At 30.5% G+C, this 21487-nt stretch overlaps 1 protein-coding gene and 1 long non-coding RNA gene across 2 annotated transcripts; both read right to left on the minus strand.

The window, feature by feature from the left end:
- Window positions 1-6612: 6612 nt before the first annotated feature.
- LOC129885104 (uncharacterized) lies at window positions 6613-8608 on the minus strand. Its single transcript, XR_008766056.1, has 3 exons — window positions 8447-8608; window positions 7265-7424; window positions 6613-6809 (listed from the first exon to the last, which is right to left on the minus strand). It is a non-coding gene; the product is annotated as an uncharacterized LOC129885104 (long non-coding RNA).
- Window positions 8609-14862: 6254 nt separating this feature from the next.
- On the minus strand, window positions 14863-18253 carry LOC129885105 (uncharacterized). Its single transcript, XM_055959316.1, has 5 exons — window positions 17547-18253; window positions 16778-17047; window positions 15805-16016; window positions 15454-15715; window positions 14863-15375 (listed from the first exon to the last, which is right to left on the minus strand). Exons 2-5 carry the CDS (start codon window positions 17042-17044, stop codon window positions 15049-15051), a joined length of 1068 nt encoding a protein of 355 aa, XP_055815291.1. The 5' UTR covers window positions 17045-17047; window positions 17547-18253; the 3' UTR covers window positions 14863-15048.
- Window positions 18254-21487: the final 3234 nt, after the last annotated feature.

Below are 21487 nucleotides of genomic sequence, written 5' to 3' on the forward strand. Positions count from 1 at the left end.
TTGATAGTAAGACCTCTACTAATGAAAACAAAATTGTCAATTACTGTTTGGGGTCATGCTATCTTATATGCAGCAACACTTGTACGTCTCAGACCGACACATTATAATAAATATTCTCCATCACAATTAGTATATGGTCATGAACTAAATATAGCCCATTTAAAAATTTTTGGTTGTGCGGTATACGTGCCTGTAGCACCACCGCAACGTATAAAAATGGGCCCTTAATGAAGGTTGGGCATATATGTTGGGTTTGACTCAACCTCCATAATTCGATACCTTGAATCGTTGACTAGAGATTTATTCACTGCTCAATTTGCTGATTGTCGGTTTGATGAAACACTTTTCCCGCCATTAGCAGGAGGTCCATAAAATCATCAACTTACAAAAAATAGCAAATCAAAAGCCAGATGCATTTACTGATTTGAAAAGGATAACTAAGTCACATATCCCTGCAGTAAATGTGCCTATCCGGATTGATGTCCCAAAAGGACCATCTACTAGTATCATAGCTTCTGAATCCCAAACACGCCTGAAGCGTGGTAGACCATTGGGTTCAAAGGATAAAAATCCTAGAAAAAGAAGCGTAAGAAATAATAAAGATGATACTACACACAAACTTCCTGAAGAAGATCAAGGTTTGAGTATTGCTGATATTCTTGAAGAAATCAGTGAACTCGAGAATCAAGTGAATGAAGAACTTTCAATAAGTTCTATCGGTGATGAGATAAATTTAGATCGATCGAAAATTACGGTGGATAATGTTTTTGCATATAATGTTATAATTAACCTCATGCAAGATAATAAAAATTTCAAAATTTAAAAAAAAAAAAAAACCTCATGCAAGATAGTGAAAGTATTGAGCCTAAATCCGTCGAAGAATTTTGACGTAGATGTCATTGGCCAGAATGGCAAAAATCAATTCAATCAGAATTAGACTCACTTACTAAACATGAGGTTTTTGGACCTGTAGTCCAAACCCCTGAAGGTGTAAAACCAGTTGGCTAAAAATGGGTTTTTGTGCGAAAATGAAATAAGAAAAATGAAATTGTAAGATACAAGGCACGCCTTGTTGCACAAGGATTCTCTCAAAGATCCGGAGTCAACTATGAAGAAACATATTCACCTGTTATGGATGGAATAACATTTTGATGTCTCATCAGTTTAGCTGTACATAAAAATCTTGAAATACATTTAATGGATGTAGTTACAGCTTACCTTTATGGTTTACTTGATAATGAAATTTACATAAAAATTTCATATGGATTAAAATTGCCTGAAGCATGTAAAAAGTCTCGGGAAATGTACTCAATAAAACTGCAAAGATCATTATATGGTTTAAAACAATCAGGGCGTATGTGGTATAATCGCCTCAGTGAGTACTTGATAAATGAAGGTTATATAAATGATGTCATTTGTCCATGTGTTTTTATTAAGAAAAGGGAATCAGAGTTTGTGATACTCGCCGTTTATGTTGATGACATAAATCTCATTGGAACCCCTAAAGAGGTCCAAAAGGCGATTGAATATTTAAAGAAAGAATTTGAAATAAAATATCTCAGAAAGACAAAACTTTGTCTAGGCCTGCAAATTGAATATTTAGCAAATGAAGTTTTTGCCCATCAATCTGCCTACACTGAAAATGTCACGACCCAAGCCTAGGGCCTAGACGTGACATGGAGAATGAGGAACCCGAAAGTACCTCAATCAAGCCTCTTAGCATTCTTTTAGCCTTTCATAGGTAATGATGATAAATAAATAAGCGAAAATCATAATAGTAAATCCTCAACTTACATATGTCCAACAATACCTCTAACTATTAGATTTAATGGGGCTAAGACAAGTCCCTAGCTCACCCTCAATTATAATAGAAGAAATGCCATAGTAAAATATCTTAACATATCATAAGCTAGAAAGATAAAGGAGTATTATTCCCGGAATATGGGAACTCACCAAAAGTAGTCTTCAATGGAATATCAACTAGCCACGTGGAGAAGAACGAAGAGGAGCACTGATCCCTAGATGGTGATATCATGTAGGCAAAAGAGTATGCGTTAGTACTTTGAATGTACTAAGTTTGTAAGGATGCATGAACATTGAGGAAACATTAAAACATTTATGTAATATGGAACAAATTTAATGTATGCATAATAAATTATATAAATCCTTTAAAACATTCATTTTGTGGGAAATTAACCATAACCGACATTTAAGACCATGCGAGCTATTACATGGAATCCAACATAACCCCCTACGTTGGCCGGGGAGATTACTCGTCAGGTAGAACTCCGTCAACTTCATTCATTTCTTTAACTTTAACTTTAAGGGCTATTTATGGATCCATTAGCCTAAGCCTACAAGGGCTCCTATGTTGGCACATAGTTAATGAGACAAGGGGTTGCTACTAGGATTCCCTTACCGAATCCCACCTCAATGCCTCATTCAGTGCTAAATCAATCCAACGGAATAGTTTAATACTTCAAAATATTCATAGCATATAACTTAAGAATTTCAAACATCATATTCGGTAGAATAGCTCATTAAAATATTTGATAATTCAAATATGCAAGAATTGTCCTTATTGCATAAAGAATCCATCATTCATATCATCTCATCATTTTTTCATTTCATAAGACTCCCTTTTTTATCATAGATATTGCTTTTATAAACATTTATTTGGAATCAAAGCTTTCAAGTCAAACTTTATTAAAAATATAGTAAAACTAGGTGGGTTCAAATCACTTCAACTTGCAAATATGTATGTAAATAAATATACATAAATACTTTGAAATCCATTAATTAAAAATCATGTTTTAACCAATCCACCATAAATTTCAAGAACCTTTAAATAGATAAATAGAGGAATTACTTGCAAATCATCAATTCATAATATGAAATTATGTCGCATCAAAATAGATCAATATTCATTAGTTTAACCATGATTCATACTATTAAGTAAAAATAAAAATTTACCATAAGAAAATATTACTTGAAATCAAGATATTTAATTGAAAGAGTTTTTGGACTACATGGGTGGAAGAACCCATGGATAAACATACACATAACTTAGAGTAGAGCTTAAAGAAAATAAATACAATTTATCATATAATCAAAATAATTTAGACATGAGAGTGGAAGGAATACTCTCATTAAAGCCTTACATACCTGGAATTCGAAGCTTTAGTCGGTACCAAAAGACTTAGTAAACACTCTTGAGTCCTAACTTTTCTCCCCGCCGGAACATTTTGTGTACTACCCGGAGTATATGAATCACCGGAATAGTATTTCTTCACTACTAAGAACTAAAACTATATTTGAGAATGTGTAAAGAAGTGTATAGAGAGAAGACTTGCTTGAGAAAGCTTGATAAATAAAATGAGGAAATAAGGTAGGTATTTATAGGTGGAAAGAGAGACCGAACAATAAATAAAATAATTATAAAGAAAAATCTGAAAATTTAATGAAATATATTGATGTCAGGGATGATGTTAAATTGAGGACAATTTATGTCATGAGTGATGTCAAATGTATCTAGATCTTTCCATGGTAGGTGAAATGAGTTATCTTTGACAGAATACTCCTTTTCAGAGCTGCATTTGAATAGGATAAATTCCTTATTAGGATTTGGTGTCTTCATAAGAATTGTAAATATAGAAGTCTAGTTGCATTTCGTTCAAGAATTAACCAATTTGGATAATCCTACAATAAGATATGATTTTTCTTCTATAAATACTCCTTTTCGTCACAGCATTCTGTCTTACAATAATTAATTTATTTGACCTACTTAACCTCTGAAACATAAAATATGGACTCACAAGAGTTGTAGGTAAAGATCTTGTGGTTACTCAAAAATTTGAATCACCCAATTTTGATATTCCTATGAAAAGTTATGCCCAAAATACAGAGGTTGTATCATATTTAGGCGAGAATTAAAACATCGTATACAACGTTTTTAGGGGATATTACAGAAAAGATCTTAAAAAGATTCTACATGGACAAAGTACATCCATTAAGTACTCCAATGGTTGTTCGATCACTTGAAGTGGAAAAAGATTCATTTCGACCTCCAAAGGAGAATGATGAACTTCTTGGTCCTGAAGTATCATACCTCAGTGCAATGGGTGCACTTATGTATCTTGCTAACGCAATTAGACCTGATATAACATTTTCTGTAAATTTGCTGGCAAGGTATAGTTCATCCCCAATGCGAAGACATTGGAACGGTATCAATCATATTTTGCGATACCTAAAGGGTACTGTTGATATGGGTTTGTTTTATACTAACAAAGATAGTGCAGACCTTATTGGTTATGCAAATGCAGGTTATTTATCAGACCCACACAAAGCTCGATCTCAAACAAGCTATCTATTTACACACGGAAGGAGTGCTATATCATGGTGATCCACAAAGCAGTCAATTATTGCTACTTCTTCAAATCATGCTGAAATAATAGCAATTTATGAAGCAAGTAGAGAATTTGTATGGTTGAGATCAATGATACAGTTCATCAAAGAAAGATGTGACCTGGAAAATGATGTCAAAGTACCCACAGTTATATTCGAAGATAATACCGCGTGCATAGCTCAATTGAAAAGTGGCTTCATAAAGGAGACAGAACAAAATATATTTTACCAAAATTATTTTTCACACACGATCTTTAGAAGAATGGTGAAATTGATGTACAATAAGTTCGTTCAAGTGATAATCTTGCAGATTTATTCACAAAGGCATTACCAACCTCAACTTTTGAAAAACTAAGATATAAGGTTGGAATGCGTCATCTCCAAAATATCAAATGAAGTTTTCATCAGGGAGAGTAAAATACGCGTTGCACTCTTTTTCCCTTAACCAAAGTTTTGTTCCACTGGATTTTCCTGGTAAGCTTTTTAATGAGGCAGCATTCAATGCGTATTACCAGATATGTGTATTTTTTTCCTTCGCTAGTTTTTTTTCCCACTGGGTTTTTCTAGGAAGATTTTTAACGAGACACAATATCTATGGATATTCCGAATAACTATGTATCTTATTTCTTGTAAAGTATTTTTATAGCGGCACATTACACGTGGACATCCAAGGGGGAGTGTTAAGTGGAATGTCCACAAAATTATTTAAATAAAGTGGGGCCCACTGAAAGTGGGCAGCCCACTAATTTTCTCCTATATATATATGCCATATTGGCATGAAAAATATAAGGTAATAAAAAAGAAAACAAAACAAATATAGATTACATTTCCTTCTCGTTCTCTTTTTCTTCCTCTGTTTTCCTTCCTTTTCTCTTACTCTCTCCACTTTATTTTGTTAAAGATAGAATATTTCATAACAAAAATCATTTAATACGTTTTGGTTGTGTGGTGTGATTTCATTCTATTGCGTTGAGCGTTACATAATATTTTCTTTGATCCCCTTATGTACATTTGGGCATTAATTTTTAGTAATAATTACTTCAAATGACCATTTGGTCATTTTAATTACCAAAAAATGGTCAATTTCTTGTCCACTTTCGTTGTCGTCGTTGTCTTCTGCTGCCAGTTTCTTCTTCTTCTTCCGGTTTTTTCAGTTTCTTCTTCCAGATTCTACTTCTTCTTCTTGTTCCAGTTCTTTCTTCTTTTAAAAAATTTGATGTACCGCAGACGTGAATCGTTTCGAGCGAATTATATGTCACAAGACTTGAAACATCGAGAGTATTTCATATTTAAATTTTGAGATTGTTTAGAGGTGATTTTGAGTTGATCGAGATTGAATAGTCGGTGTATATTTCATGTATACTTAGTATATATTTCATGTATAATCAAGCTATATTCAACTTTTGTAGTGTATATATTCAATGTATAGTTCATGCATAGGTAAGTCATATTGTATAGTAAGTGTATATGTTCTATGACTTTTGGCAAATTATATTGTATAGAAACTGTATGTTTTCTATGATTTTTAACTATTTTTTATATAAATAAAACATAGCTATATTTATTGTAAACTAATTACTTTATTGTATATATTTGAAACTACCCCTTAATTTTATTGCTGTAGACTCGTAGTGTTTGGTTAGAGGTGATTTTGAGTTGATCGAGATTGAATAGTCGGTGTATATTTCATGTATACTTAGTATATATTTCATGTATAATCAAGCTATATTCAACTTTTTTAGTGTATATATTCAATGTATAGTTCATGCATAGGTAAGTCATATTGTATAGTAAGTGTATATGTTCTATGACTTTTGGCAAATTATATTGTATAGAAACTGTATGTTTTCTATGATTTTTAACTATTTTTTATATAAATAAAACATAGCTATATTTATTGTAAACTAATTACTTTATTGTATATATTTGAAACTACCCCTTAATTTTATTGCTGTAGACTTGTAGTGTTTGGTTAAACTTTTCCACCATCGAATATGAAAAATCTTTAGTGTAAAATTGAATGAGATGTGGTTTGGTCTTGTTGAATAATTTAATTATATTGGACTCAAACTGATATATTATAATGTAGTGGTGGGGGTGGGGGTAATATTTAAGAAAATACTAACCATAAAATTGGCTAAAGGGAAAGAAAATCAAAACAAAATATATAATTTGAGACAAATTACTCTATGTAATTCATATCGAACACACATTTATTCATTATCAAGTTACACAGACTAATTAATAAGTACTCAAATATTGAGGTATTATTATAGAGAACTATAACACTCAACTTTTCATTCTTTTTTTTTTCTTCCTCTGTAGATATAGTAGAAAATAAATGTCAAAACACCAAGTAGTTGATTTCTGGTTAATTTGAAGTTGTTTCGTTGTCGGTCAAGTACCTACACATATGATAAAATTAAAATAAGAGAATATCGCTTGAGATAATTTTAATCAATGTCCAAATGTAAATCCATATATATCACAATATGTAGCAAATTCGTACGTAGGTCACACAATATAACTATTAAAATTCAAAAGTAACAAATGGTGACGACGTAAAATTTACTCTATATAAATACATACGGGTGTAACTTACTCAACATTTATGAATTTCACCACACTTGATTTGTATTGTTAATGAATTAACTTAATATGCATAAATAATTTATTTAGAATCCTGATTTCCCCTAACATATTTTTATAATAATAATAGAAATATCATAATATATTTAAGATTATTTTTAATATGCGCAGAAAAATCTTTTATTTCTTTCTTAAACTTCATGTTCAGTGAAACATCGCTACATGAAATATAATGTAAACATGTATATATGGTGTAACATAATTAACTTACTCTAGCACTTTGGAAAAACACGACACTTGTAGAGATCAGCAATGAAAATCTGTCCAAACAAAGAAGACCAGCAGAATTTCTCCCTTTGTACAGCAGCACTAAGTGCATTGCAGCAATTTTTCTTTTCAACAGCGCCAGCATTGCAGTGAACTAAAGCTGCCTGCAAGAAAGAAATATGAATTTAAGAATGACCTAATTTAACTTGACACGAAGTTTAAAAAAAATAAAAATTGTGGTCCTAAATTGAAGTTACGTCAAATATATCAAGATGTATTTTAATCTTGTGGCCTTAAACATGCCCAGGGGCGAAGCTACCCTTACCTGAGGGGTGTCAACTGTCAAGCGACGCCCCTTCGTCGGAAAATTACATTGCATATAGGTCAAAATTTAATTTAATAAATATATATATACAAGTGTTGATACTTTCTAACACAAGTTGAATGTTTAGTGTAGTAGTCAAGGAGTTGTGCAAATTGCTTGAGGTTGAATGTTTTACTCCTGTTAATAACATATATTTTTTTCTTTATATTTTGACAATCATTAATGAAAATCCACTGAACATGTCATGTGGAAAAGTGAAACTAAAAATGTTTTCAAAAAAAGAGAGGGGTCATTTTTTTTTAGACAAACTAAAAAGAAAAGTAGGTCATTCTTTTTTGAACGGAATACAATTTTTTTTTGTTTCAAATTGTCTGTCTTATTTTCTTTTTCAGCTTTTAAAAAGAATGTCCCTTTCTATATACTCCCTCCGTTCCTAAATAAGTGTTGCTTTATTCCTAAAAAATAAAAAGTATTTTTACTAATTACCCTTCCTAAATACCTTTAAAAAATATAGTTCTTCAGTAGTTTCTTGGTTATCTAAAATTTTCTTTATTTAAATAAGGATAAAATTAAAAGAACATCATTAATGTCTTCTTGATAATGCAAAACGCCATTTATTTCAAAATGAAATGAAAAAAAACAAGTAAAACACCACTTATTTAGGGACGGATGGAATATCACATATTTAAGATTACAAGATTTAGTTTTTTTGATATAATTCACACATCACAAATTTAAGATCACATAATTAAAAAAATAATTATTATTTTCTTAGTCTCAAAATAATTAAGACAAACAAATTAAAATTAAAAAAATATAAACTTAAAATATATAAAACTTAAATCATGTATCTGTGCCTACCTGGAAGGGGTCAACACTTCCATTCCCTGCCTGTGCAAAAGCTCCATGTAGGAGGCTAGAAGCTAAAACAACACTAACCAACAAAATGGTTAAACTCAAGCCCCTAATATTTGTCATCTCTTCTAATTGAACTTTTTTTTTTTCTTTCTTCCAAGGTTTAGGGCTTTTTAGGTTCATGATATGTACTAGTAGTAGTTTGTGTATATATATAATAATATAATGAGAGGCTAAGGTTCACTAAAAGAAGAGAGTTGATGAAATGAGGAAGCAATTAATGCGTGCATAGATCTCAAGAAGGGGTCTACAGCAACAGAATTTTTGATGAATGAAGGAAGTTAACATATACTATATATCTACATAAAATTATTTTAATTATATATAAATAATATAATTTTTTATCGAAGGAAATTCAGATGAATTTCTAATCCTTGACTGTAAAGTGGCTCTGTCTTGATAGGCAGTTTTATGAAATTTTGTTTATTGGTTAAAGAATGATGTAGGAATTTGTAGCAAGAAAATAATTTATAAGGTTACCACGTAAGGCATATTATAATATTTTATTTATAATTACCTTATAAAATAATTTATATCTCTTTTTATGCCGATAGTGCATAGATATTAGAGTAAGATTTAATATTATAGGTCAAATTCTAAAGAGGGTGAACCTTGTATACGTAGCTTCCTTAACGGATTGGCAAGATTTCTGCGTAGCTTCCATTTAATTATTTTATATTTTGAGCGTAGTTATGGCTAAATTGGATCAATGGATCTTGTCTCCTAGAGTGTCCTAGTTGACTTATGGTTGAAATAAATTCTTTATACATAGGTAAAAGGAAAATAAAATGTGGTGGCACAAGTCACTTGAACTAAAAGATTATTTATGATTGTAGGTAAACTTTGAATTGAAACCCAAAGAATTCAAACGTTAAAACTATACGTGATCGTAGAAGCAATGCTAGGCCCCGTGGAAGGAGTTGAAAATCAAAAGGACACTTTTTAAAGTCTAAAGGTCAAAAGGAATCTTCTCTAAAAACACATATTAAAATCGACAGTTCATTCATTATGACTAACAAATTTAATTTTGTCATCCGTTAGTTAACCCAAAGTCCAAAATAATATTACATAAATTTCAAAAGTAGTGTTGACACCCAATTTTGACCATCCACAACGCAAATTAGCTATCGAGTTTTTTTGAATTCGAACATTTTGAAATAATTAGCTTTTATAAAAAAAATAAAAAATAATAATATATGTATATATATATATATTTTCATATTATTCTTAACTATTTTTATCTTTATATAAATTTTAGTATAACATACATATTTCTATATAACTATATCTTTGATTACTATTTATGTTATTATTCGAAAATTATCTCAAAAGATTTTTTTTTACTACTAAATAAATTTTAGTTAGGTTAGTTTAATTATGGTTTGTATTTTTGAAAATTTTAGTTTTTTCTAAAAATAAAAATAAATAAATAAAAAATATCCTTTCTTTTCTTTTTCCATTATCAAACAACTATCCATCTCTCTAAACTCACTTCTTCACTATCTCTCTCTCTCTCAAAAAACTCACTTCTTCACTATCTCTCTCTCTATCTCAAAAACTCACTTCTTCACTATCTCTCTCTCTCTCAAAAAACTCACTTCTTCACTATCTCTCTCTCTCTCTACACTCTCTTCATCTTCTCAAAAAAAAAAAAAGAGAAAACAAGACAAGTTACCCTCCTCACCATGCTCTCCCATTATCTCTCAATCTCTCTCCTCTTACATACCACCGAATACTTCTCTTTCACTCGTCTCCGGCGAGAGCTCCGACGAAACACGCAGGAAAAGCCACCAAGCCGCCGCTAGACTAACAAGACGAGAGGTTTAAGACGGATCTTTACAAATCCGTCTTGGTATGGTTTCGTTTAACTTTATTTTTCTATATATGTTGTGTTCTTTTAGATCTAAAAGTTCATTCTTTTTTTTTTATGATTATTGTGTATATGTTGGGTTGATTACATCTTGTGTTTGGTGTTCTTGATAAGTTTTCTTGCTTGGAAGATTTAGATCTTTCTCATGTTAGACTCTTTTTACTGATTTTGTTTTCATAACAAATGTTGGGCTGATTAATTACTCTAACCATTATTGTTATTTTCTTGCTTATAAGATTCATATTGTTCACATGTTACTACATCACTTTAATTCTTTATTTTTTGCTCCAAATGATTTGCTAAACTCGAGATTCAAAGATTTTTTGTTCATTCATAATTGATTAAGATTGCAAAGCATATTTATGTTATTTTTGTTGTTGTTGTTGTTGTTCATGTTCATGTTCATGTTCATGTTCATGTTCATGTTCATGTTCATGTTCATGTTCATGTTCATGTTCATGTTCATGTTCATGTTCATGTTCATGTTCATGTTCATGTTTATTTCATGTTTATGTTTATGTTCATGTTCATATTTATGTTCTTACACTTTAATTATGTTCATGTTTATATTCTTGTATTTAATTAAGGTTTCATGTTCTTACATTTTAATTATGTTCATGTTTATATTCTTGTATTTAATTAAGGTTTCATGTTCTTACATTTTAATTATGTTCATGTTTATATTCTTGTATTTAATTAAGGTTTCGTGTTCATATTCATGTTCTTACATTTTAATTATGTTCATGTTTATATTCTTGTATTTAATTAAGTTTTTTTTACGGTGAGATTGTTATTATTTGTTATTGTCTAAATGCATATCTTTTAATTTGGGTATCTATTTGATTAGCTAATTGATAACCGATATTTTATTTTCTTGATTTAGATTTGGGAAATGTTTAATATTTTGCTAATCAGACATAATTTGTTGATTGAAATATTTGACTGTTAGGAAATAATTATAGTATTTTTTTTACAAAATTTGCTAGCATGTAGTAATTATTTTGGCATTTATCACAATTAATTTTGTCTCCCTTTATTAAATTTGAAATAAAGTTGTTATCCTACTACTTTAAATAAAGTTATTACCCTATTACTTTAAATAAAGTTATTTCACCACTACTTTAAATAAAGTTATTACCTCACTACTTTAAATAAAGCTATTACCCTACTACTTTAAATAAAGCTATTACCCTACTACTTTAAATAAAGCTATTACCCTACTACTTTAAATAAAGTTGTTACCCTACTACTTTAAATAAAGTTATTACCCTACTACTTTAAATAAAGTTGTTACCCTACTACTTTAAATAAAGTTATTACCCTACTACTTTAAATAAAGTTATTTCACCACTACTTTAAATAAAGTCATTACTCTATTACTTTAAATAAAGTCATTACCCTACTACTTTAAATAAAGTTATTTTACTACTACTTTAAATAAAGTTAGTACCCACTTCTTTAAAATAAGTTTTAAATAGTTTTTTTTTATTATTTGGAGGGATGATTACATGCCTACTATTTATGTAACAGACTTTATTTTGGCCAATGAAAAATCTCTCCGTCGGGTTTCGAGGCCTCTCCATTTTAAAGACGGAAATTTTAATTTAAGTTTATATTATATATTATATATTACAAGTTGAAATGGCCGATGAAGAAATTACCGTTGCTTTCCAAGGCCTCCATGTTCATAAGACGGTTTTTATTTTTGTATTAGTATTATTATTATTATTGTTATTATTTTTATTTTTATTATTACTATTTATATTATTTATTATTAACATGTTTACTAAGTATTTCTACAGGCGCTGGAGCAAAATTGACTGATATGCAATTTTATGTATATCTGATATACAAGAAAACTGTTGGTTGTATGCACTAATATACAGTGTATATATAGTTGTGATATACATCAGAATTGGCCCCAAAGTCCAAAACGCAGGTGGCCCAACAGCTTAGTCCAGACGTACAGAAACTAAGTGTCGGACCATATTTTTATATGTTCATTACTTATTTTTATTTATTATTTTATTGATTCGGTTTGTAATAATTAATTAATTCATGTCGTTCATGATTTTCTTAGCTATTAATTTTAATTTGTTTTAACCTAATTAGATTCCCCTAAAGATAAACCAATCCATGTTAATTTATTCTTAAAATAATTTTCTATATTTACTTAGTCATTGATAAACTTTTACTTCTTTATATATATATATATATATATATATATATACATGTATATTATAATCAAATATTTAAGTTTTATCAATTTTGTTATTTATTTTTTTTTAATTTTTTTTATAAAAATAATTTCAAAGTCTTCGTTTTCTTTTAAATTAATATTTCCCAAAGTTAGTCAAATAAATTTCAAATCGTTGGATAACCGCATGTTAGCGGCTATTTTAAGTGCTAAAACCTTCTTAAAATAGTAATATGAACCTCGTACCCTTTTTCTCTAAATTTTTAAGACTTAAATCTGTTAGAGTCTTTTAAATTAAGTTTTCTTAATTTCTTTAAAAAATTAAGTGGCGACTCTTTTTTTACTAAAATTGATTTTTTCTTATAAAGATGAAATTAATTTTAAACCGTCTTTTTTCGATATAACAAGTAGTTCGCCCAATTTTTTTTATTAACTCCTCGTATTAAGCTATATGATGTCTCAATTTTAAGTGTATTTTAATACATAAAATCGTGAGTTTTTAAATAATGAAAGTATATAAAAATGAGAATTTTTTTTTATAAAATAAATTTTACTATTTATTTTCTTACAATCAATAGTAAATAACTACTAAGGTCGACGGGGACAATAATTCCTTTAAGACCAGTTTTCCTACATAAACTACATTATTGTGCCATGCAACCTGGAGCAATGTCCTTTTCATTTCTATGACGCCTAGTACTGTTGACTCCATAAGTTCTCAAATATTGCGTATTTACAATTAAATTGAATGGAGAAGGTGGTTAATATGACTCATCTCCCAATGAAAAAAATATGACTCAAAATAAATTTTACTATTTACTTGCTTACAATGGAACGACATATATTTTCACTGAAACACTGTCTATTATATATATACTCCGATTGTATCAAGCAGTAAACGTGAATTAACAGTTAAAAACATGGGATATCAAAGTAAGGGATAACCGCTTGTAAATAGTTTCCATCTTTTGGGGTACAAGTGTTTTTTGCCAAAAATTACGTATTTAGTTTATAATAAAGATCACAACAAAAATAAAACTTATCTTTATTTTATTTTTACTTTACAAATTTTAGACGGTGATTATAACATGTGTATAATTAGTGTGTATACATTATACACTAATTATACACTTGATATATACTGATTATATGTTGACGGCATCTACAAAAAATTACAGATTAAGAGGTTGTTTGGATTGACATATATTAAGTGCTTTTAGATATTAAGCTTTTTTCTATTTCTTATGGTGTTTAAAAAAAATAAAAAGCGCTTTTAAACACTTATTTTTAGGTCAAAAAGTAAAATAAGTTAAAAGATAAAAGTTGGGTCTGACCAAGTTATGATTTTTACCTTTTAACTTATAAGCTATTTTTAAAAAGACAATTCAAATACCCTCTAGGTGGGTGAATCTTTTTTTAGCTACCTAACTATAAATGTTAAGATGAAACTACCTTATTAGACATACATCCATACCATAAATATTAATTGTACCTATACTTTCAAATAGTTACTTATCTTACCACTAATTAAGAGTTAATTATTATATATTGAGGAAGATACATCTATATATATATATATATATATATATTTACTATCAGATACACTAAAATAGGAAAAGAGGTGAGCGAGATGGGGAGGGAGGCGGGTGAGATACATGCGAATCATATTCGATACACACTAGATGCATATCTAGTAGATGGAGGGAGGCGAGCGGGATTTTTCTATGAATTCCAGATGCATACGAATCCACTTAGATATAATGTATCTAAAATAAATTACACATAATTTTGACCCTATATATCCCGATATACATGTATCTAGATATATCTAGACACTCCAAAATCTAATAAGATTTGTAATATTGCAAATTAGAGTATATCAAAGTAATTAGATTCTAAGCTAGTGGAATTTCTGTAAATTTTCAATTATTTTAATACATTTAAATCTAAATTAAGTTAGTAGCTTCTATGTGTTGTCATTGTTGATAGTGACATGGTGTAAGCATAACTTGCACAGTTGAGAAACAAGTAGGAATATTCATATTCCATGAGCATATGCATTTCCTATTCTTTGAATAACTTGCATATCAATTATTACTCTCACCATTTTAATTTGTTTGGTCACAGAGTTAGAAACAAGTAGGAATATTCATATTCCATGAGCATATGCATTTCCTATTCTTTGAATAACTTGCATATCAATTATTACTCTCACCATTTTAATTTGTTTGGTCACAGAGTTTTAAAATGTTAAGAAGACTTTTGAATCTTATAATTTTAAATTAAAAATATGTTGAACGTACCAAAATATCTTTTAATCTTGTGGCCTTAAACATGTCTTGTGAAAAGTTGAGATTATCGAGTTGCCAAGAAAAAGGAAAGAGACTACATTTTGTTTTAGCGAAAAAGTAAGATAAACAAATTGGAACAGAGGGAGTAACTTACGATGGTCATCTTTGAGTACAATGAATGAATTAATACTCAGACAGCTAATTTAGGCCTGTACAAAGGAGGATCTTCCCCAAGCAAAAGTGATTTTAAGACAGCTTCACACACAACAGTATCATACACAAGCAAATGACCACCATCAGGAACTTCATGATACCGAATCCAAGGAAGCATTTGCGAGACATGTCTTTGTAATTGAACCGGTACAACTTTGTCCTCGTAACCTTGCCATATGTGAACAGAGCTTTCATTTTGTTGGTAAGGATTACTTAGCTCCAGTGGATCAAAATCCCACTTGCTAAATGCCACAATAAAGTCACGACGAAGGGAGTCAAATACCCTTCGTTTTCTTATCCCGTCCTGTCAATAGAAGTAAAATGTGTCACAAACTAGAAATCCGAATAGTTCCTATACTACTAGTATTATACATTGGTTTACCTGAGTGAACAACTGATATCCGTCTGTATTCTTCAAGACGGTTAAGTCTTTGTCACAAAAAAAAGTTGGATTTCCTTCAAGAACAGTAGCTGATGGGAACATTTTTTGAGTGAACCACCAATGTAATAGCCCCGGAGTATAGCAAGTGAGCAAAAGCATAAACCTGCAGAGTTGTTTCCTGTAATCATCCTTCGTGAGATCATCAGGTAGCGAACGCCATTTGTAATTGATAAACGGAACTATTAAAGCTACTCCTGCAAGCCTGCAGCAGCATATTTTTCAATTAGGCCTAAACAATTGACAAGAAAAAACAGAAAGCTGAAAATTTCTGAAGTGATAGTTTTGTTATACTTTTGAGGAATGTGTTTGATGCAGCTCCAAGCAGGGTAACATCCCAACGACACGCCAATAACATAATACTTAGATCCTAATTGCAATTGATCAGCTAACTCTTCGATATCAGATGCTTCACTCTTAACTGATCGTTTTGGATTTGGATCGCTCTCTCCATATCCAGCTCTGTCGTATATCAGAAGGTATATTTCCATTCCATCTAGGAGTTCCTGAGAACTAAAGTACTATTAGAACATTCTCAACAGTATTATGCAAATTCAAGAATGCCATTTCTTCAAGAGAAAACAGAAAGAAAAATGAGATCACTTTCTAACTTCCTACTAGAAAATCCTAACCAAAAAAGGAATTACAAATGCAAATGTAATTGTGGATCCAAAAGAACATTTTTGGGGGTTGGACGTGTGGCTTCAATGAGTTCTTTGAAATGATGAGCTTTGAAGATATGATTTTCTCGTTTGGACTTTCAATGATAGCAAATTCATGACTTGGACCAATAATCAAAGGGAGGAATCGATTAACTATAGTTCAGTCTCAAACTAATTGAGGTAAGCAAGGGATGCAAGACGAGAACTTCCTAGCATCTTACCCACTTCTGGATCTATCTATTTCAGCCCTTCCTCTTCAATTGTAAGTAACTTAACACCCAATTGTCAACTCTAAATCAGTTTGCTACTTTACTAACCTTTCCAAAAAATAGTGATTTCAAGATTCAAAGAGATAGGCACCTAAGTGTGTAGTCTAGTAGTCAATGAAATGATTAAGAACCATGAGTTCGGTTTCAGGTTCAATTCCCACCAGAGGCAAAAATATTAGGGGATTCTTTGCATCTATCCTAGTCTTGATGGACAGAATTATCTAATACCTGCTGCTAGGTGAGATGGCAGGTACCAAAGCTGATTCAAATAGCACAGTTAAAAAAAAAAAAAAAAGAGAGAGACTCCAAGAGAGAGAGAGAGTTATTTGTGTTTACATCAGAAGCCATAAAGGTCATTTCTTTGGAGCTGCCAAATCCATGAACAAGGATGATGCTGTATTTGCACTTGTTCTTGGGTACTCCTCTTTCTCTGTAAGCCAGGTACCTCCCATCACTAAGTCTGACTCTACAAGTAGTAATAGCAGATTCATCTATAACTGATGACTTGGATTCCATATTATTATTATTAGCATTTTGTTCTGTTGTCTGATCAGCACATCCTAGACAACCCATCATCAGAACAAGAATTCTTCTGAAAATCATCTTCTGAAAAAATTCAAAAAATCTTGGTATTGTCAAATTCCACTTCAAAATTACAATAACATATCCAATGCAGTCCCACTCTGTGTGGTCTACGGAGCGTAGAGTGTAGCAGACTTTACCTCTACCACAGAATCAGTGACAGAGCCAAAATTTTTATTAAAAGGTTCAAAATATGAAAGAAGTAAACACAAAGAAGTCGAAGGGTTTCAACTTACATAAAAAATAATCTTAACGCTGTATAAATAGTGTAAGTTTTCATCAATTGGGATTCGAATGAACCTGTGGGCCTTTACTAGCTCCGCTATTATATCGAGGTAGAGATAGAGAAGTTATTTTCGATAAACTCTTGGCTCAAGAAAAATTCAATCCAAAACAGTACAGAAAAAGAAGTAACGAAAGTACCACAGATAACCGATAGAAACAAAAATCGAATAACAAGAATCAAGACTTCAAAATTAAGCTCAGCAAATCAATTCAGCTAAGGGGGTTGTCTTTAACTTACCAAAGAACAGAACTTTTCTGAAGAATCAAGAACTACTACTTCAAGCCTTGGCTGTTCATTAGATTCTTGAAAATCCAAAAATTGAGTCTTTTACCTTTCTTTTTTCTATGAATGGAAGTTGGGTTCTTGAAAGTTATCTTTTTTTGCTGGACAATGGAGACAGGATCAACTTAGACCATGTGTAAATACAGGTAGTTTGCATCTGAAAGTTCTAATATGGCCTTGTCTTTTCAAGTTTGAATATTGTTTGTTAATTCTTGTTTTGTTTTTTTGGGCCCTGTTATAATATATGAGTGTTTATTTAGCTAATAGTAATATGAGTGAGTATTAGAAACAAGTTTTTAACCAAGAAAATATCCGAAAGTATATTCCAATACTTAAATGAGTGAAAATTAGTTTTTTTCATATATTCAATTTAAGTTAAAAATTGAATTCTACCTTTCAACTTTAGACTATATACATTCTTTCTCTTGAATTTTAGGCAAAGCCTATTTCATCCTTTTTAATTTATTCATTAATGTAATTTTTTGTGTTTTGATTATCACATTAGTTTATTGATGTTATTATTCCTTTTTTCATGAATGTTATGTAGTGATTTCTCTAGTATTTATTATGACTTCCTTACTTATGTATTTTTTTATAAATTATTTTGATATGCGTTTTTTGAATAGAGTGTCTTTTAGAAACAATTGCTCTACCTCCAAGAGGTAGGGAGAGGTAGGGGTAAGGCATGCTTACAATCTACTATTCTCTACCATATCCTACTCTTTTTTTGTAGATTGATCCTTAAAAGCACTAATGTATGATATCATGTAATACAATTTATTTAACTATTATATTCATTAAAATATTATAATATAATACAGTATAATATAATACGATATATTATGAAACATTGATAACATCTGCCACTTATCCAAACAAGTTATTAAGCTCTTTTAAGTCTCTCTGGATGATGGTTACGTGCAGCAATACTTTTAAAAAATGTGTTATATATTGCGGGAACATATATAATAATTAAAAAAAACATATATAATAGTTTGTTGTTTTCCCTTTATTTTTATTAGGGATTCCACTAGCAGTTCCAAGTTGGACATGCTGGAATTTTAATGAAATATAATCATGTGGGATAAGCTGTCACTTTATAATGGAGTAGGTACTTGTCAATGAAATATCAATTTAGTTTATAAAATAGTTAATAAATATATAAATTCTGAATATTTAAATATTATATATATATATTCAAATGGATATTCCTTTTGGTGTATACACAAGTATAGGTAAGTTTTTCCTTTTCTTTTTTAATCAGGGAATTATATTTTTTCTATTTTTTCTATGAATTATATTCTATTTTTTTTTCAAAGAGCAATAATTGGCATGATAATTTGAGATTTGAAGTGGTAAAGAAAGCTGTTGACAACAACTCTTTAATTCTTCTCAATGATTCCATATGTAACTTACAAAACATATGTACATCCAAATGAGATTAATTTGATTCTATCTTGCACATGGTAATAACGTATATGCTGTCACTATACAAATAAATGTTTTGTTAATTATTTGAATGAGTAATAGAGTCAGCATATTCATTAAAGGGTTTAAATTATAAAAAAATAAATATATGAAAAAGTCAAAAAAAATTAAATAAAAAATAATTTTAATTATATAATATAATTATTTAGCTCCACCCTGATTCCACTCATGTAATTGGTTTATCCCTAAATACTATAAGAATATTCTTTGGCGCTTTCCTTATTTGTGTGAAATGGGGTCCTTATCAAAACTTGTCTAACTATATGAAGTATATGCGATCACAAAATAATTTTTGTTATTGGACAACTAGTGGAGATGCTACAAATAATGGGCAAAAAACATGGATATCCGATAGTCTAATTTTAAAAAATATATGGTGAAAGTTCAGTTATTAAGCCTCATTTAAGTTATTTTTGTTTATCTCTATCATATATGGCTAAAGTTTGATCATATTTGTTCGAATTTCAGTCATATATGATTAAAGTTTAGTCATTTTTGCTTGAACTTTCGTCACTTTTGTCGAATTTCAACCATTTTTGCTTGAACTTCAATCATATGTGCATGAACTTTAAATAAAAATGATTGAAGTCAGACAACAATAACTAAATTTCATTCATATATTGTGTCTGAAGTTTAGTTTCGTCAATCCTAAGTACTTTATAAATACCACATGCATATTAGAAATGAATATATTAAATAGTGGTGTCAAAATAATGAAGCAACTTGCATAATTTTACGTTTGCATAATGGATATCGTTTAAGTCATTATAAATTTGTACAAGCAATGTCTTAGTTAGGATATTGTTGGCAAGAAGCCATCTCTGAAGTTGAACATACAGCAAGAAGATGAAGTGAAGATGAAGAGAAAAACAAAGAAGAAAGAAGAAGGAACTCAACCGACAGAAACAAAGAAGTCTCCGGAAGAAGAAAAGAAGAGAAGATATTTATGTCCAAATCCAAATAATGGACAGGTTCATCACAGCCATTGATTTGCCACATTAAATCACAGCCATTGATATTCAAGATAACATCACAACCATTGAAGCAATCTTGATGGATCAAATCTGGACCATACATCTCAATATACAACACCTGTACATAAAAACAAATTTAGTTAGTTTGTTATTTTTTCAGCCAATGAGAATAGCACAAATATGTAGGATTTTTTTTATTTTCTTTAATAGATTATTAGTTAGGTATTTGTATATAAGATGGATAGATAGAATATTGACACAGATATACAGAAAATTCCCAAATTTCGTCTCTTCAATTTTGATTTCCTTCATGGTATCAGAGCACTGATCTCGATCTACCTCTCAATTTCTGTATCATCATCTTCATTACTGTTGTCACAGCTTCACCTTACTCACAAAAGGGTAAGCAGAAATGGGTGACAATGTTGCAGAAATGGAGAAGATCAATCTTCATAGCCTTGTCTGCAAAGAAGAAATTAGGCTTTATCAATGGATGCATTAAAGCACCAGAACCAACATCTAAAGATTATGAACAATGGAGCTGTGTAAATGATATGATAATAGCATGGCTTTTGAATGCACTATCTCTAGATATTAGAGATAGTGTTATTTACTCAAAAACAGCTAAAGAGCTATGGGACAGTTTGGAACAAAGATTTGGAAAGCTGGATGGAGCTAAACTCTATCAACTTCAAAAGGAATTGTCAACTGTAGTGCAGGGAAACAATAACATAGCTGGGTATTTTACCAAGCTTAAAAGGATATGGGATGAGCTAGATTCTCTTAACCTTGCTTCATATTGCACCTGTGTCTGTCTATGTGATGGTAAGGGTAAGTTAATGAAGTCACTAGAAGATCAAAAGTTAATTCACTTTCTTATGGGCCTCAATGATGCCTATGCTCAAGCTAGGAGTACCATCATCATGATGAATCCATTGCAATCAATGGATGTTGCCTATTCTTTGCTACTTCAAGATGAAAATCAAAGAGAAGCTAGTGTTACTGCTTTCAGCATCCCACCTGATTCTGGTTCTTTTATGGTTTCTGGGAGAATGAAGGGAAACTACAAACCTGGAAATCAACTTAACAAGGGAGGAAACAGTCCTCATTTGAATGGACACAGTGCTGCTAAACCTACAAGAGGAAGAGTTAGCCAGAGGTTCAAGCAGAGGAGAGCAAAATACAACTCTAATGTTTCTTGTACTTACTGTAAGAAGATAGGACATGTACATGATGACTGCTTCAGACTTCATGGTTTCCCTGAAGATTTTGAATTCACCAAGCCCAAGGAGTATGGACACAATATCAGAGGGAATGCTGCTATAGGAAATGAAGAAGCTGAGAACATGAACTCCACACCTGCTCCTCAACCAACTCAATTCACTAACCAAGGAAATCAATTTAGCAAAGAACAATACAATGAAATAGTCTAGC

Source organism: Solanum dulcamara, chromosome 4 (genome assembly GCF_947179165.1).
Source record: "Solanum dulcamara chromosome 4, daSolDulc1.2, whole genome shotgun sequence".
NCBI classification, from domain to species: domain Eukaryota; kingdom Viridiplantae; phylum Streptophyta; class Magnoliopsida; order Solanales; family Solanaceae; genus Solanum; species Solanum dulcamara.

Excerpts from the sequence above, each read along its gene's own strand:
- LOC129885105 (XM_055959316.1), bottom strand. The coding sequence starts at position 17,044 with ATGATTTTCAGAAGAATTCTTGTTCTGATGATGGGTTGTCTAGGATGT. Across the intron at positions 16,017-16,777 it reads TGACCTTTATGGCTTCTGAT|GAACTCCTAGATGGAATGGA; the intron begins GTAAACACAAAT and ends TTTAGTTCTCAG. Across the intron at positions 15,716-15,804 it reads ATCAAACACATTCCTCAAAA|GCTTGCAGGAGTAGCTTTAA; the intron begins GTATAACAAAAC and ends ATGCTGCTGCAG.